Source organism: Antechinus flavipes, chromosome 1, assembly GCF_016432865.1.
Source record: "Antechinus flavipes isolate AdamAnt ecotype Samford, QLD, Australia chromosome 1, AdamAnt_v2, whole genome shotgun sequence".
NCBI lineage: Eukaryota > Metazoa > Chordata > Mammalia > Dasyuromorphia > Dasyuridae > Antechinus > Antechinus flavipes.
In genome coordinates this window covers 500911320-500929756 of record NC_067398.1, presented here as the reverse complement: position 1 = coordinate 500929756, position 18437 = coordinate 500911320, and the positions used below count along the sequence as shown (strand labels likewise).

The window sequence follows — 18437 nt, the reverse complement described above, 5'->3', positions numbered from 1 at the left end:
TATCCACTGAAGCAGCTAATAATCATATCAATGTAATGAATTCTAATATTAATCTTCTTTCAGCATCAGGCTTTTTTTCTGAACATTTTGCAGTTAACAGTTTATATGTATAATTTTTATCAACTAATCTTAAATGTTAATAAATTTATTTTCCTTTATATTTGAATAAACTAATTTTTAAATTATAACTTTTTCCATATGTAACATCTACTTGCTAAATTCTAATTGTTTAGGGATTGTATTTGTTATACAGAGACATATACTTGCACGTTGACGTAGTATAGTGGAAAAGTATGTTTCTCCCAAAATGCCAAAGTCCCATTGGGCAATTTAGGCACAGGAAGAATGTAGCTACCTTAACATCATTCTAATTAAAAACTCAAACTAGAGCAAGGTATTTTAAAATTCCCAAGTGGATTTTTTTTTGGGGGGGGTCAGAGGGAAATTTGTTGCTATTATCTATCAGTTAGGAAAACTTTTGGAATTACAAATGACTAAAGTGCTGTCATTCATACGAACATCATGCTGTTGGCCCACTCACTATCACTGAAGTACTGGTGTAAATTTTTCTCTTAGTAATGAGGAAAGATTTGTCCTGAGTTCTTTCCCTGGTCTCCTTGTGACCAGTGGCACACATTTCCACGACAGCTGGCAATGGTTATGTATGCATTCTCTGGAAGCTCTGGAACACAGTAAAGCTGTTATGATGCTCAAAGTAACTATGACCTTCAACTTTGGCCTTATGAACTTGTTTCTTTCCTCCTAATTTTCCAATTTCTATTAATGGAACCACCATCCCCCACTAGTTACTTGAAACCTTTAAAGATCATTGCCTTTGATCTTCTCTATCCATTGTCCTCCGCATTCAATCAGCTCACAGACAATTCCATCTCTGTCCTTTCCTCTCAAATCCATAAACCTCCTGGATTGCTTCTCTAGTTTAGGCCCTCATTACCTCTAGATTACAGACTGTTGCAACAACCTACCTTCAGGCACCATCACCACCACCACCCTCCAATCTTTCCTATAAACCACTGCCAGATTAGTCTTACTCACAAACATCCCTGGTTCTTTACTGCCTATACAATGAAGTCCAAACTCCTCAGGCTGGCAATTGAGGTTTTCCATGCTTTAGTTCCAACTTACCTTTCCAGTCTTCATAGTTTAGCCAAAATGGACTACTAGGTGTTTCACAAATACATCCCTCACTCTTCTGCCCAGCTACCTCTGCTCCTTGCATTTTCAAATGGAAAATGAAATGCATTTATTTCTCATAACCGAGCCCACTGAAATATTAGTGATAAACCTGACTGAAATCCAAGTGATGATAATAGCAGTATACTACTCTAAGGTTTGAAAAGTGCTTTATAAAAATTATCACTCCTGGAGAGAGTCATCTGCATTCAAAAAAAGGACTGTGGGGACTGAATGTGTATCACAACATAGTCTTTTCATCTTTTTTCTTTTTGTTGTTGTTGCTTGCTTGCTTTTTTTCTTCCTCTTTTTTCCCCTTTTTGATATAATTTTTATTGTGCAGCATGATAAATGTGGAAATATATATAGAAATATATAAACATGTTTAACATATATTGGATAATTTGCTGCCTAGGGAAGGGTGGGAAGAAAAGAGAAAAATTTGGAACACAAGGTTTTAGCAAAGGTGAATGCTGAAAACTATCTTTGCCTGTGCATACCCTTTGATCCAACAGTGTTTCTACTGGGCCTGTATCCCAAAGAAATCATAAAAAAGGAAAAATGCTCCACATGTGCAAAAATTTTGTAGTAGCCTTTTTTCATAGTGGCAAGAAACTGGAAACTGAGCGGATGCTCATCAATTGGGAAATGGCTGAATAAGTTATGGTATATGAATGTAATGGAATACTATTGTTGTATAAGAAATGATCAGCAAGAGGATTTCAGAAAGGCCTGGAGAGACTTACATGAACTAATGCTGAGTGAAGTGAATAGAACCAAGAGAACACTGAACATAGCAACAAGATGAAGGTTGAAAACTATGTATGCATACATTTTGAAAATAAAAAGCTAAAAAGTTTTAAACTAACTTTGCTTGTATTTTGAAAACAAAAAGCTATTAATTAAAAAAAATCATTCCTCACAACAACCTTAAAAGATAGTGATATTATTATATCCATTTTTGCAGATGAGGAAATGTCCTGCTATGTGAAGCCTTCTTTCACTTACCTAGACAGAAGTGATATATCTCTATCCTTTGAACATTCATATTAATATATATTTCTTATATTTTCTTTTACAATATACTTTTCAACACTACACTAAAAACTTCTTAAATTTGGGCACAATCTTATTTATCTCTATAGCAGTTACACATTTTAGGTATTTGATATTTGATGAATGAATGAATCTTCTAAATATAGCCAAAAAATACACATTGATTGCTACAACCACTGAAGCTACATACTAAAAAGACCAAAGATACTTCATATTTCCGTGAAAAGAAATAGTTTAAAATGTCTAAGTGCATGTGTAGGCAAAGGACTTGATAGTCCTATTTTTACACATTATATACCAAAATGTTCAATTTGGCTTAAAGCAGTTGGACTTTTATGATTAATCTTAACAAAGAATGCCTGAACTTCCCTTCATAATCTTCTTCTTGGGGATAAGTCTGTAATATCACAAACACATTCGTTTTAGCAGCTTATCATTGAATTATCATTCATTGACAATGGAGATAAAATACTATTAAACACTGAATGACACAGAACACAGTCAGTCAATGAGGTACAAGGCAGAATTACCAAAGAAAATAGTTATTAGAAGGCAAGAGAAGAGTTCTGAGGCCATCTTTTGTTGTTGTTCTCTCATTTCAATCATGTCCAACCCTTTGTGACCCCACTTGGGGTTTCCTTGGCATACTATAATGAGTTGTTATTTCCTTCTCCAGCTCATTTTACAGACAAGAAAACTGAGGTAAACAGGGTTTTCAGTGAGCTCCCCAGGATCACAAAGCTAGTAAGTGTCTGAGGACTTGACATTCTATCCATTGCACCACCTGACTGCCCCCTCTTTGGAGATCTACATAGTATCGATTTGAGACATCAGCCATCAGAGAAGTATTAAAGGAAGGGTGGATCAAACCTGAAAATGATATTATTTTGTCAGAGAAGTGACTTAACCAGGGTCACAAAATAAGTGACTGAGGTTGCCCTCCAGATCTCCTACTTCCAGTCAGTACAATTCCCAGCGAACCAAATTGCCTCCTCCCAGTCTTTGTCACCTACCCACAGAGATGCTTCCGACTTTCATTTGTTTAACTTAAGTATCAGATTTTTAAAGTAAGGTGTTAGCTGAGATAAGATATATTCTCTAGCCTGTTCCTCACCACTCTCATCACTTTAGTACTGCCCGATACTACCTAAGACAATCAGAATCTCAGAGTTGGAAGGGACCTCAGAAGTCATCTGGTACAACCCAGTGCAAGTGCTTAGGAAATGACTCTTCTACTCTCTACCTAAAGCATAACTCCCCTCTAAATATCTCTCACAAGTGGCCATCTAGCTTTAGTGTAAAAGTCCTTGCTAAGAAGGAAATCACTATCTCTCCAGGTTTGAGCAGCAATAATTGCTAAGAAATTCTATCAGGAAAATTCCTCCCTATAGCTTCCACTCCACTGGTCATCCTTTTGCTCTAGCATCATGAATAAATATAAAAATCTTGCTTCTGCATAATAACATTCCAAGTATCTTAAAATAGAAATCCAAGCCAGATCTTCCTAGTTTTTCTATTAATTCATATGGTATGGTATTGGTATGGCTCTTCATCATACTAGTCTCTCTCCTTAAAACATAGTCAGAAAAGAAAATCTTTACCACAAAAACCTTTGGTACTGTCAAAATCAGAAGTTGCTATGGTTCTATGAATAGAAGTGGCTTTAAAGAAGATGATAATCACATGGTTTTCTACTAGCTCTTCCATCTGAATTGTAGCTGGAACCTCTTCTATGTGTTGTCTCCCAATATTAAAATGTTAGTTTCTTCAGAGGAAAAACTAGCTTGTTTTTCTGCTTTTATTCCTAACACCACTAGCACAATGCTTGTATATCATAAATGGTTAATAAATGCTTTTTCATGCATTCATTGTCCAGCTTGTCAACGTCTGTCTATAAAATATGGTACCCAGAATCGAACACAATACTCCAGATGTGGCGTAACCAGGTAAGATAATCATCTTTTCTCTCCTGGAGTCTTACTCTCTTAATTTTAAATTTACATTTATTTGATTTAAATAAAATATATCCTAATTGTAACAATCAATTCAATGTGATCAATGACGTCTTTAGAGACATGCTATATTAGGTAAAAACACCTAGAATCCTGTAATAGAAAAATCTTTGCAGGTTGTTTTTTGTAATTAAAAAAAATTTAATTCTATTTTCAGTGACACAATTATATGCTTTCTGGACTAAATTCCATTGATGTTAATTATAAATACATATGAAAAGCGTAAACATTTCTATCTCATCATTTTTCCAATTTAATCTGTCAGTGAATAAAAGATTAAATAAACCTAAATGTGTTCTATATTTATTAAGGCAGAATAGGATTTCTTTGCAAGATTTCCTGACTAGTAGGATTCTCCTTGAAATGAGGGACAGGCAAAGAAATTTCTATTTAATGCTTTTATAAGTCAATTTAATGATGAGTCCTAGGACCACCCAGTCACATCACCAAGTTTGGGCTCAGGCAATTAGGCTCTAAATTTTTGCCTTAAGATTCTATTCTGCTGAAGAAGCATCATAACATAGTTTGGAGCACTGGACTTAGGAAAACTTAATTTTAAATCTTTCCTCAGACATTTACTAATTGTGTGACCCTAGTGAAAACAGATAAACTTTTTAAGCCTGGGGCCTTTCAGTTTCCTGTTAAATAGGAGGACTGAAGCAGGGCTTCTTAAAACTTTTTCAACTCTTGATTCCTTTTTGTTCAAGAAATTTTTACATTATTCCAGGTATACATGGCATATAAAATAAGTATACAAACCATTTACTGATAATAAATCATTATTTTGTAATCTCCCACTTTCAGATACCAAACCCCATATAGGGTGGTGAACAATAGTTTAAGAAGCTGAGGATTAGAGAAGCTTTAAAGTATATTCTAGTTCTAAATCTATGATCCTATTAGTAGAAAAAATATCCCAAGAATGATAAGAATCAGCTACTCAGTGGCATACTTTCTTTGCCTGGAATTCTATATATATGATAATTATATATTCAAACTTAATTATTAGGAGAATATGAATTGTACCTGTAATTGTGTCATATAGCTATAATTATCATTTATTCCAATATACCCTTACCTTATATCTGACTATAACTGCAGAAGCTATGTAAGAAAAAAAAACAAAAACTCCTGTTCATAGATATTTCTAAAATGTTTTGTGCATACCATCTCATTTGGATTTGATGACAACTCTGGAAGAGCATTATCATCTTTTCCATTAAGGATGAGATCACTATGGTTCCAAGTGATTAGATGACTACTTCTCACCATCCTACAGCTATCTCTCTCCTGACAAATAATGTTTGTGTTCCTCTGGGCAATTACTCAGTGTGATGGGATAATTTAGGGTAACTTTTTAAAACTATAGAGTTGACAAAAGATGTTGACTTGCACATTGGTATAGGGAGTTTCTCTATTTAGGAATGCCCCATATCAATGAAGTCATGGTCCAGTTTTCCTTTCTTATATAATTAGTGACAGAGTAAGAACTTGAATCCAGGGGGAAATTTTGCACTAAAGCAGTTGATTCTGGCAGAACATAAGATGTATAATGCACTTTAAAAACCGTGCCTTTTCTCTGTTATAAGGAACTGAAATCTTGCTAAAAATAAAGATAATGAATTATTTTATAATTTTATGCCATCACTAACAACAATTTGCAGTCATTTAAAAACACCTAACTATAAAAAGAAGAAAAAAAATGTAAAATTTAAACAGTGACTTTTGCTGGATGGAATTTGAAACTGTAAACGTTACATTCAGGCACTGATATGATGTTCTCTAGAATCAAATATTAGTACAAAACTATGATTTTGAGCCATATTATACAATCTAGGAGTACTACACAATTTCCTCAAGATTTTAACAATATCTATTTTGGAAGCTTGTGCTGTGTGCTCTTGCCTCACAGTCCACAATATGGATCTAATTACCTTCAGCTGCTTTATGTTAGTAATAAAAAAGGGAAAGCTTTGTTCATCATCTAACATGGTCCAGTAATCACAGGCTCAAAAATCATCCATATCCTTCAATCCCCATACAAAGAAATAAACTTTTAAAATACCTCCACACATTGCGCTATCCTGCTAAGCGCGGTAACTTTCCGGCTATTGAGTTTTCACTAGATCTGGAAGTGATTTAGTGATGGAAAGGAGACCAAGCTTTCTCTTTAGTCCCCCGACCCACCCCCGCCACACTCTCTCGGCCTCGAAAGTACTTACACCGGCGTGGACGGACAGGGAATCTGGTTCCAGGCACATTTGTACTGAGCTTGAATAAAACTCTCAGTTCCCTCCAGCACAGAGCAGCTTACATTCTTGTTCACTATGTAGGCGCACCAGTTCCTGGGGCGGGGAGGAGAGAAAAGGATTAACTGTAAAATGGGCGAACTACGAGAACCGCAAAGATTGGATGAATCGATGTAAATACAATGCATTTGATGGCTGAGGACACGTGGGTATGGAGAGGATAGTCTTTTAAAAAATTAAATAAGTGTATGAAAGAATGAGAATGAATGCCAAGGTGAGCTGCTCCAGCGTCTGTGTCTTGAAGCAGTTCCCTCCCCCTTTCCCCGAGACAGGAGATGCTCCCTCCCTCCATCCCCGCGCCCCCCAGAGCTCGGCGGAGCCAGAGTTCAGCGTGCGGCCAGGTCGGTCCAGCATGTCTCCAGGCCGCTGCTGTCCCGCCTGCGGTTCGGCTCCTCCGCTTGGCCGGTCAGCTCACTGTTCTCCGGATAGGCTCCCCAAACCAGCCCCCAATCCAGGAGATGCTAGCTAGGTTAGGCGCGGGGAGTCTACGTGTCACCCCGCAGCACCCGGGGACTTCTTGCTGCTCCCAGCGCATTCGGGAATGGGAAGGGAGGGAGTCCACGCCTCCAAGGGGATACATACTGGCCAGGAGAAGGGGAAAGGGCGAGGAGAGACTTACTTGTTCCGAACGCCGGGCCGGCTGGTCTGCCGCATATGGGGGGTCGCTTGGGTGAGCCAGTCCCCTTGAAGGGCCAAGAGCGCCAGCACCCACGCCCAGCCGCAGGGCCACATTCTGCTGCGCCCCGGGCTTGGATAGCCCCGCCGCTCCAGCTGCCGCAGCTGGCGCAAAGAGAGCGAACGAGCGCGCTCCACCGCCCCGCCGGACCGAACGCGCCCGCAAACGGGGCTCTGGAGTGGAGGGCAGGGGGCAGCCACCCAGAGCCCGGGCCACCAGGTCTGCGAGCTGGAAGCAGCAGGCTGTGCTGCTTCGGCCCCTTTTCCAGCGCCCCCCGCCCTCCCGCTCAGCACCCGACCCCTCAGTCTACTTTCTCACACTTCTCCTTTTCCGGCTTTCTTCACCCTGCTCTTCTCCTCCACGGGTCCCTTAATGACGCACAGGTCCCCCCGGTTGCCGCCCTCCTCTTTATTTCACTTCCCCCTCCGAAATGTGACTCTTCCCTCCACCCGGACTCCGTCTCTGTGTCTCCAGTCCCCTTCGCCTCTCTGTAGGGGGTTAGGGGCAAGAAGGTTGGGAGAAGGGTCTGTATTACAATATTTCAAATTACTCATTCTTTTGGTCTTTTCCCAGAAGCACAGGAACTCCGCCTTCCACCTACCAGAGACACACACACCCCTACCCCCTCAGGAGTACCGATTCGTAGTCTGAGAGTCTGTTCCCACAGGCATCCCTGGGTGCTAAACTCTAGTGCTGAGTCCGGGGGCATCTTTATCAGTCCCCTGGGGAAGCACTGATCTGGATTTCCTCATTTGGCAGGAGACATGCATTCACTCCTCTTTTCTTATGTCCACTGATTCATCTCCACCACTTTTATGCGCAAAGGGGAGATAAAGAGGAAAGCTAAGAAGGCAGTGTCTTTTCTTTTTCATCTTTACACAATACAAAGTTACACAAGTCAGTAGTACTCATTTAAAATTTTCCAAAATTACTGACTTTGATAACACTCGAATGTACTTCCTCCCCCTGTCCCCCAAAAAGGGGAACAGCAATACCATCTCATCCATGGTTGGGCCTTTTTTGTCTTTACCACTTACGTATTTAGATTTGTGTTTTCTAAGTAGAGATTTTCTTGGAAATCCTTATATCAATCAAAGAACTGCCTAAAATAGGCTCTTGTCTCAGAACCGAAGTTTGGTATAGAATGGTGGTTAAATGTTGGAAGGTAAATCAAAATCTTTGCCTGTAACATCCCATATCTAGATTTTTTTTTCTTGGTTTAGCAATCTGCCTTCAGTATTTTATCAAATGTAATAATTTCTCATTGAAATTCTAACTGCCTTAGAAAAGTAGACAGGTTTTTGGTTGTATTTTGCTTTTCATTCAATGCCTTTTGGTTCCCTTGTCCATTTAACTTTTTATTATCCTCACCATCTCTGCTTAGTAGAAGGAACCCCTTAGTAGAAGCCCTAAACAAAGAAAGGAATTTTCAGAAAGTAGTTAAAAGTAATGAATTAATTTAGGAGTAAACCCACCATTATCTGACAGTTAATGTTGTTAGTTATATATTTATATATAACTGTGTTAGTTATATATTTAATGGTAATATAAGTTAATATAGCTACTGGCTGTAGCAACTTGTCCACCAAATCAAAGCCACATTGAAATATGCACAAACTAAAGAAATTAATATGAGTCAAAATGATACTCAGATGACCAGCTTTTTGTTTTGTTTCTGGTAACATCAGTGAAGGAAATTCCCTAAGAAGGAACTTCCCTCAATAGTAAAGCAGCAATTTCTACCATGTAAGGGTATATAATCTATTTACAGACTCTGAAAATGAAATATCATGAAAATGATATATGATTGATTCATCCTAGCTTTAAAAAAAAGACCATGTAGGGAGAAATTAAAAAAAAAAAAACTTATTCAAGAAGGTGAAAAATCATCTTCTATTGGATAACTCTGCCTGTATTTGTATATGTTATTTGTATGTATATGTTAAGTCTCCCATCAATTATACAGATAAGAGGCAGAAAAATTAAAAAGGGAGGTGGAGGAAAAAAAGGAAAGCTGCCTTTCATATCACAATACTAACTAACCTATTTCCCCCCAAAAGTAATCCTCAGCATATGAGCAATTATGTTCATGGTAACAAAAGTAAATTGAAATAATCTGGCAAACATTCATTAAACTCATGCTATGTGCCAGACTCTGTGCTAAACTCTCATTGTATAGGGGGAGGATCACAGATGAATAGCTATAAGGGAAGTCAACTAGACTAACTCCATTATCTTATAAGTGGGGAAACTGAAGCCCAGAAAAAGGAATTGATTTGCCCTGTTTTCACATAAAGTAGTAAGTGGAAGAATCATTTCAAAAACCCCTCCGGTGACAAATAGAGAATTCTTTTCCAATTCAGGGCAAAGGTATATCTAGACAAAATTTTCTAAGAAAATCTGATGACAGAGAGATCACTTTCATCTATGGAAAGAAGATAATGGTTCTTGAGCTGAGCCTTGAAGGAAAACAGCCTTCTATCAACAGATGAATGCATGGAATCTAATTTTCTTATAGAATTAATGGGATCTGAACCAAGGGTCTAAAGCCCAAGTTTTCAAAAAAGTGATCATAAAAACTATTTAAATAACTATAAATTGTAGTGTATATTATCTAGGCATCCAAGGGGCATAGTGAAGTGACTTGGAGTCAAGAAAACTCAAGTTCAAATCTTACTTCAGACCCTAGCTGTGACCATGTGTAAAATCATTTAATCAGCCTCAGTTTTCTCACATGTAAAATGGGTATAATAGCATTTCCTTTCTGACAGCATTATTAAGCTAGTAGATAAGGAAAATGTGGAAGATATGGTAGAATTAAATTTCAGTGAGACATCTGATACCATCTCTTGTACTTTGGCTAGACATATTAGCTGGGTGATGGTACAGTGAGATGCATATGGTATTACTGCTTAGATGAATGTACTCCAAAGGTTTTGATCAGTGGAAAGAAGTATGCAGCAGGGTTTATGGCTCTTCTCTTTTCAATGTTTTTACCAGTGGCTTACATGAAGATATAGGTGACAGGTATGTATGACATGTCTGTATGTAAAAGAAGATCTAAAAGGATCCTGGATTTTATATATACACACACACACACACACACACACACACACACATATATATATATATACATATATATATATATACACACACACTCATACATATATATATATCCACAAAATATTCAGCAGAGTGGAACAAAGGGCTCAATCAAACAAAAGTAAACTGAAATAGGGATATGTATAAACTCCAATACTTATGTTAAAAAGTCCAATGCAAAAATATAATACATGAAAGTCTTGGCCAGATCACATGAAAAAGAGTTGCAGTTGTCTGCAAAATCAATATAAGTAAACAGTATAATGTAGCTGCCAAAGAAAGCTAATGTGATGAACTAACAGAGGCATAACATTAGATCAAGGGAGGTAATAGTCCCACTGGTGAGACCACATCTAGAGTATTATGTTCAGTTCTGGGCGCCACATTTTAAGAGAGACATCGACAAGTTGGAGTTCAACCAGAAAAATGGATGAGGGTACTTGAAACCATGTCATATGAGGATAGGTTGAAGGAACTGGAGATGTTTGCCTAGAAAATGTGGCTCATGTTCACTGCTTCTACTATTTGAAGATCTGTTACATGAAGAAGAATTAGACTTATTTGTATTTTTGAATGCAGAGGTCAGAGCTAAAGCCAATAGATAGAAATGATAAGAATCTAAATTTCAGCTCAGTCTAAAAGGAAGAATATCTCAACAATTTTCACTGTCTTCAAATAGAAACTAATAGCTTATACAATGAGTTTCTAATCACTGAAGATTGTAAGATCATAGATTTTAGAACTGGAAGAGCCCTTAAGGGTCATCTAATCAATAAGCATTTATTAAGCATATTAAGCACCTACTGAGCTAAGTACTAGAGATAAAAATAAAAGAAAAAAAAATAATTCCTGTTCTTGAGAAACTTACCTTCTAGTATAGCTCCCTTGTTTTACTGAGGGCCAGAGAAGTTAAGGAATTTACCTATAATCACCCAGGCAGAAGATGACAGTCTGGAGATTTGAACTCTGACTAGAAATCTAGTTCTCATTTCATTGTAACAACATGTTCAAGCAGAGTTAGTGCACTAGTTATGAGCTTGGATTAGATGACCTTTCAGGACTCTTCCAGTTCTATGATCTAACCCACAGGGCTGCTTCCCAAGGATAGACTACTTAATACAATTCTTTACCTAATCACGTTATTATCATGATAAGAGGAAATCATGAAATAATAGGTGTTTAATAAAAGATTAAATTTTTTGGTCTTTCTTCTTATCCCTCATGCTTAGCACAGTACCTGGCAATCTTAGAGAGTAAAAATTAGGCCCATGCTTATACTCTAATGAACAAATATACTTGCTGTTCCTTTGAGTACCTCATTTAACTTATTCCTGAGGAATAAGTCCCAGAGGACTTCACAATCAAACTAGAATGGGAAGCTCAAAGCTGTTGAAAATAAATAATATTATAATCACTTTGTTTTGATTTGGTCACAAACCTGTGAATTCATCAACACATTTCAACACAGATACTTCCAAGTATCAAAAATTGCCCTGTAGATTGAGAACAGCAACTTATCTGTAATATTGTCTTAAAGAATTGGCTGGTATCCCTGAAAATAATATCACAGGATCTTAGAATTGAAAGAGACCTTAGAGGTCATCAAATAATCAAGTCCCTTTCTCATTTTATAAACAGTTAAGTAAGTTGCCCAGAGTCAAAGAACTGATAAATAAGGCAGTATTAGGGAACTAGATAACTCAGTGGATAAAACTCTGGGTGAGGAGACAGGGATACCTGAGTTTAAATCCATCCTCAGACACTTATTAGCTGTGTGATCCTGTGATATTTAACCTCTGTCTCAGTTTCCTCAACTGAAAAAAATACCTCACACGTTGTTGTAAGGATCAAATGAGATAATATTTGTAAAATGATTAGTACAATGTAAAATGATTAGTATACTAGCATTTAATACTTATTTTCTTCCCTTCCCAGTATCTGAACCTAGGCCCTGTAGACTGTAAAGTCATCCCCTTCTAAACAAACCATCATGTTGTCTGTCTTATGACTGCTAATTTTTTTTTTAGGGAAATTTATTCTTCTTCCACAGTCACTTATGATACATTTCCATTCAAAAAAGTCTCTCATCACAATGGTCAGATTTGCACGTCTCAGGATCTCATAAAATGCAATGACATAACAAGCTGCTTTCCTTGTCCACAAGAGCCTTCGGGTGTTATTCCTGACTTCTTTTTCTGACTTTTTGAAAAGTTTCCCTAACAATTTCTAAGCATGCTTTTAGATTTCATTCTTTTGTTGCTGTTTTCAAAAGAAAAAAAAGGCAGGGACAGTTGATTATTAGTGTTCTTTTATAATTAAACCAAGTTTATAGGAAGCATTATGTAATACAGCAAAAGAAAAAAAAAAATCAATGCCCAAATCAGAGAGACCTGGGTTCATATATCAATTTAGATACTGGCACTAGGAAGTGTGATCTTGGGCAAGTTATTTAACCTTTAATCATCCTTAGTTTCTCATTAGGAAAAAGGGAACTAATCATAGCAACAATGTGTAAACACTGTCTTTGTTAGGCTTAAATGATATAATGTATTCAAGCCTCAAAGTAATAGATATATGTGAGCTTTTATTACTTAATAAGGGAAAAAATAAAAGTTCCAAAGGATTTTTCTTGTGAATACAAAGTATTTCCAGAAAAAACCAGGACTATTTGGTTAGGTTGTTAAAGTTAATATACACATCTTTTCTTTAGGAGGTAAATAAAATTTGTCACAGAAATTGGTGGATACACATACAATCTTGTTTTCAATTTTGTTTGCTCTCTTCTTAAGTTCTTGCTTATCTAACTGAATAATTTTACTCATCAATGGAAGTTTAAATAAAATTTATTTTTAAAATTAAAAAAAAAACATTTTTGATACTTCACATACTTAGAAAATGCAACTTCCTCAACTGTCACCAGCTGACATTCCTCACTCTTACAAAAATTCTTTTCATAGGGTTGGGTAGACAGAAATCACTGAGAGCGCTGAATAGATGAATCATGTGCTTTAGTCCAAGTGGTACTGGAATTCCACTGGCCCACTCGTGCTTTAAAAATAAAAGAAACCAAAAAATATTTTAGATATAAATATATTGATAAGGCCAATATACTGTCAAGGTATCTTTCAGCACTTTTCTACTTCAATTCTTTTTCAATATTAACTGACATGAATGCTCTAAATTTCAAGGAACTGACAACATCCTGATTGACTATAATATTAAAGGCATTGGTCACAGAAAGAAATCTATTTTGCTTTTATTTTTTAATGCTCATGTGCTTTCTCTTTTTAACTAATAAAACTACAAATATTCCCTTTTGTAGTTACACAAATTCTGTGAGCTAAAGATATGTAATGTTGTTGCAAAAGGAACAAAATCAGTAGCTTTTCCAATTTTAAGTTGCTAGAAGCAACATGAGTTTGGTGCAGGGTAATGAGAAAATTTCCAGTGTCACTAGAGAATTTGAAAAATCCATTCATTCACAAAATTTTTGAGTGTGCAATGTACTTGGTCCTGTGAAAACTGTCTTGTGAAAAACAAGAAGCTGAGAAATTGTATAAATGATGTCTCTTTCTTATACTTTTAATACTTTAAGCTTAGAACTCTAATTTCATTGGGGTAAATACTCCTACCAATGGTTACCTGTGCCAATCTGGTTGTTCATTTTTGTTGTATTTAGACATGTCAATCCTAGGACAATATCCTTATAATCCATAACTAGAAGTGTATTCAAAACTTTCCCATTTCAGCGAGATTCTGAATGTTTTCAATGACTATCTGTCCTGCATACCTGGAATGCTCTCCTTCCTTATCTCTACCTCCTGGTTAAAGTATCACCTTCTGCAAAAAAACTTTCCTAATTGAGTAGATGCTCATCAATTAAGGAATGGCTGAATAAGTTGTGTTATTTGAATGTAACAGAATACTACTGTTCAATAAAAAATATTGAGGGACAGTTAGACAGTGGAGTGGTTAGAGCACTGACCCTGGAGTCAGGAGGACCTGAGTTAAAATCTAGCCTCAGACATTTACTAACTGTGTGACCCTGGGCAAGACACTTACTTCCAATTGACTCTTTAAAAAAAGAGAATTTTTTTTTTTTTAATGATGAGCAGGCTGATTTCAGAAAAGCCTGGAAAAACTTTTCTTCTCTGGAAGGCTTACTTGAACTGAGGTTAAGTGAAGTGAGTGGAACCAAGAGAACACTGTATACAGCAACAAGAAGATTGTGTAATAATAATCTATGATAGACTTAACTATTCTCAGTACCATAGTGATCCAAGACAATTCTAATAGACTCGGAATGGAAAATACCCTCTGTATTCAGAGAAAAAACTATGGAACTTGAATGCAGATCAAGGTATATTTTTTTTGTTTGCTTTTTTTTCTCGTGTTTTTCCCTTTTGTTCTGATTTTTCTTTCCTAACATGACTCACATGGAAATATGTTTAAAATTACTGTACATATATAACATATCAGATTTACTCACTCTCTTCAGGAGGGAGAAGTAAGAGAGGGAAAGAGAAAAAAAATTAGAACTCAAAATCTTACAAAAATGAATGCTGGAACCAGGAAATCATTATACATTTTAACAACAATACTATATGAGGATCAATTCTGATGGAAGTGGATATCTTCCGCAACCAGAGAATCCAATTCAGTTCCAATTGCTCAGTGAGGAACAGAACCAGCAACACCCAAAGAAAGAACACTGGGAAATGAATGTGGACTGCTTACATTTGTTTTTCTTCCCAGGTTATTTTTACCTTTCTAAATCTGATTTTTCTTGTCCAGCAAGAGAACTGTATAAATATGTACACATATATTGTATTTAAACTATACTTTAACATATTTAACATGTATTGGACTACCTGCCATCTAGGGGAAGGGGTGGAGGGAAGAAGGGGAAAAGTTGGAACAGAAGTGATTTCAAGGGTCAGTGTTGAAAAATTACCCATGCATATGTTCTGTCAATAAAAAGCTATAATAATAAAAAAAAAGAAATTGGACCTGGAAAAAAATGAATGCTGGAAATTATCTTTACAAGTAATAGGGGAAAAATATTACCAAGTGGGGGAAAAAAATTCTTCCTAGTCTTCCTCAATTTAAGTGATTTCCCTCTGAGACTACCTCTAATTTACCTTGTATATTTTTGTTTATAAATAGTTATATGCACAATCTCCCCAATTGGAGTGTAAACTTATGCTAATATGTACAGATTTTTTTTAACCTTTCTTTGTATCCCTAATGTTTAGCACAGTTCTTGGCACAGCCTTAGAGAATTTAATTCCATTCAGCAATTATCTAAAGCATCCGCTATATACTAGTCACTGAGGACACAAAGATAAAATAAAAATAGTACTTACCATCAAGAAACTTACATTCTATTAAAATGCTATAGCATACACTTGCAAAGTAATCTCAGGTTGGGAGAGTACACTAAGGATGATTCTGAGAGGAGGTAGTGCCTTAAATGTGAAGGAAGATAAGGATTCTGAGATGCAGAGGTAAGGAGGAAGGGCAGTTCAGGCATGGAGACAGAAGATGGAATGTCGAGTTTTGGCAATAACTAGTGGTCTCATTTGTCTGGCACATAGAGTACAAAGAGAAATAATGTGAAATGAGGTTGCACTGGGAAGTTGAAGCCAGACTCTAAAATGCAAATGGGAAACACTGAAGCTTTTTGAGTAAAGTTCTGATATGTTCACTTTTGTACACTGAGGAGATTATTTTGGCAATAGCAAAGGAAGATTGACAGGCCGCTCAGTTAGAAAGCTTTCTCAATTGTTCATGAAAGGGAGGATGAGGTGCCTGAATTAGAATGATGAAGTTGTGAGGAGAGAAAAGGGAATAGATGAGAGAAAAGCCAGTGTTACCTCCATGCATTGTCAAGGATCAGTAGGGTTCTCATTATTATTTTTTTTAAAACCTTCATTATCTTGACTGCTTTAACAGCTTACTATCTAATACTACACACACACACACACACACACACACACACACACACACACACACATATTTTGCCACAAACAAATAAATGCCATCATACTTTAATCTTTGATTTATCTTAGGTAGCAAATAATAAATATAGATTTGAATAGTATTTTGAATTTTACAAAACTAAAAAAAAAAATCTATTCTTTAATTTGATCTTTACAGTGACACCATGAGTAGGCACTGCAGTTATATATCTAAAGATATGTGGTTGTCTTGATCTAAGTATTCCCTTCAATGATATATATATCATAGCCTATCTATGCCCTTCCACCTAAGCCCATGTTCATGTCACAAACCATTAAACAAATTTGTTACAATATTATCCCTGGGTTAAGAGAGATAAGAAAACAAGGCCAAAAGAGACTTAATGTCTTGTGGTAGCCCAGAATCAGCATGAGAATCCAGACTAAAAAACAAGTTTCCTAAGAATTAAGTCTTCTTCTAACTATACGACAGGAAAGAATGCAAATTCAACTTTCTATTGCCAACATTTTGTCCCTGGAGAAGTTGAAAATCCATTCATTCAGGAAATTTTGTCAAAAAGGTATGAGGATTTTGATGATAGTTTATGTTAACCAGTGCTAAATTCTGGGCATTCAAATATAAAAACAGACAGTCCCTGCCCATAAGAAGCTAACAATCTAATAGAGGAAAACCACACACTAAATTGGACTTGCCAACTCAATTGAAGTCAATAGCATGCTATGACTACCAAAAAAGTTAATGTAGCCTGCAATTTCTGACCAAAGGCTGCTTAAAAGAAGGCAACTTGTACAGATCCCATAGACCTAGTTCAGCAAAAACCTGAAATTCTCTCCAGATCAATTAATGAGCAAGAAATCCAGTGAGAAATTATAGTAACTTCTTCCATCCAGAGATTGCACAGAGTCAGCCAGAAGTCCCATGGAATCAGCAAAGGGAGCTACCAGCAAAATCGGAGCCAGCATAGACAAAGAAGCCACTAAGTCCTCAGTATGACCATAGAACAGAGACCTCATCTAGCCACCTTTACTAGCCAACAAGGCTCTTAGTCCCAGGCAGTAATATCTGAGGGCTGAGAAAGCCCAGAGTATTCAGAAAGGCCTCTCAGTAATGGAAACCTCAATTGAAAGACTAGAGAGTAATGGCCAATGAAATTCAGAAACACTCAGATTGGTACTGACCAGATTTTCAGGGTCTCTGAGGTCAGTGCTTTGAAATGATGAAGCCCAGGGCTTAGAAAATTAAAGTAGAGGGCAAGGATGGGGGTGAGATGTAAAAGTGTCCCCATGAGTTAGAGGTTAGCACAGGAACCCAGGTAAAATAAAATAAGACTTGGCAAGGTCAATTATCCTACTCAAAATGGGATCAAGGGGCAGAACTCAGCCCTCATACAAAGAGAGGAGTAAACCAAAGAAGATAATGATCAGTAAAAAAATTATCTTACTTCTAGAACACCCCAAAAATCCAGCCTAGAAAGTGAAGGCAATTGTGTAACAACTATGAGAAGAAACTCAAAAAAAATATTTTCCATAAAGAATACAAGAGATAAAATAAAAGCTTGGGAGGGAAAAAATAGGAAAATATCTTATTAAAAAGATTTAATTTTAAACAAATACAAAAAAGGGACATTACCATGTATACATCACAACATAAAACAAAGATTCAAAATAAAACCATCACTTTCCAATTCAAACTTTAAAAAAAAAAAAAAAGGAAAGTATATAATAAATACTACACATCATTTTCAAAGCTATCTATGCTTCTTTCTAGGTTTTCTTTTGTTCATTGCTGTCCTACTTTTTATTTCCTTCTTCTCCTCCTCCCACAATCTAGAGAAGGCTTCCATTAGACACAGGAAAAAAATGTACATATTTGTAAAACCATATTATACATACTTTTATTTATCAGTTCTTTCCTTGGATATGGGCCTTTTTAGCTAATTTGAGTATTTATAATACTCAAAATGATTTCATTTTTCCAAAATTGTTCTTAGAACAATAATGCTTTTATGGTTCACTCTGTTCATTTCACTTCATTATTTCATTGTCAATTTTTGTAAACATCATATACTATTAAGGTATGATATACTACTAAGAAAAAAGTATTTCT

General features: G+C 36.4%; 2 protein-coding genes across 2 annotated transcripts in view; both read right to left on the bottom strand.

Annotated features, from left to right (window-relative positions):
- The window catches only part of EMILIN2 (elastin microfibril interfacer 2), a 66916-nt gene extending 59273 nt beyond the window's left edge, over positions 1-7643 (bottom strand). The window contains exons 1-2 of the mRNA XM_051970388.1: positions 7191-7643; positions 6485-6607 (exon numbers count right to left, since the gene is read on the bottom strand). Of these exons, the coding sequence (XP_051826348.1) occupies positions 6485-6607; positions 7191-7303 (236 nt within the window). The 5' untranslated portion in view covers positions 7304-7643. The remainder of the gene's footprint in view (positions 1-6484; positions 6608-7190) is intronic.
- Positions 7644-12913: 5270 nt separating this feature from the next.
- Positions 12914-18437, bottom strand: part of SMCHD1 (structural maintenance of chromosomes flexible hinge domain containing 1) — a 259470-nt gene continuing 253946 nt past the window's right edge. Inside the window, exon 49 of the mRNA XM_051970385.1 lies at positions 12914-13397. Coding sequence (XP_051826345.1) covers positions 13358-13397 — 40 coding nt within the window. The 3' untranslated portion in view covers positions 12914-13357. The remainder of the gene's footprint in view (positions 13398-18437) is intronic.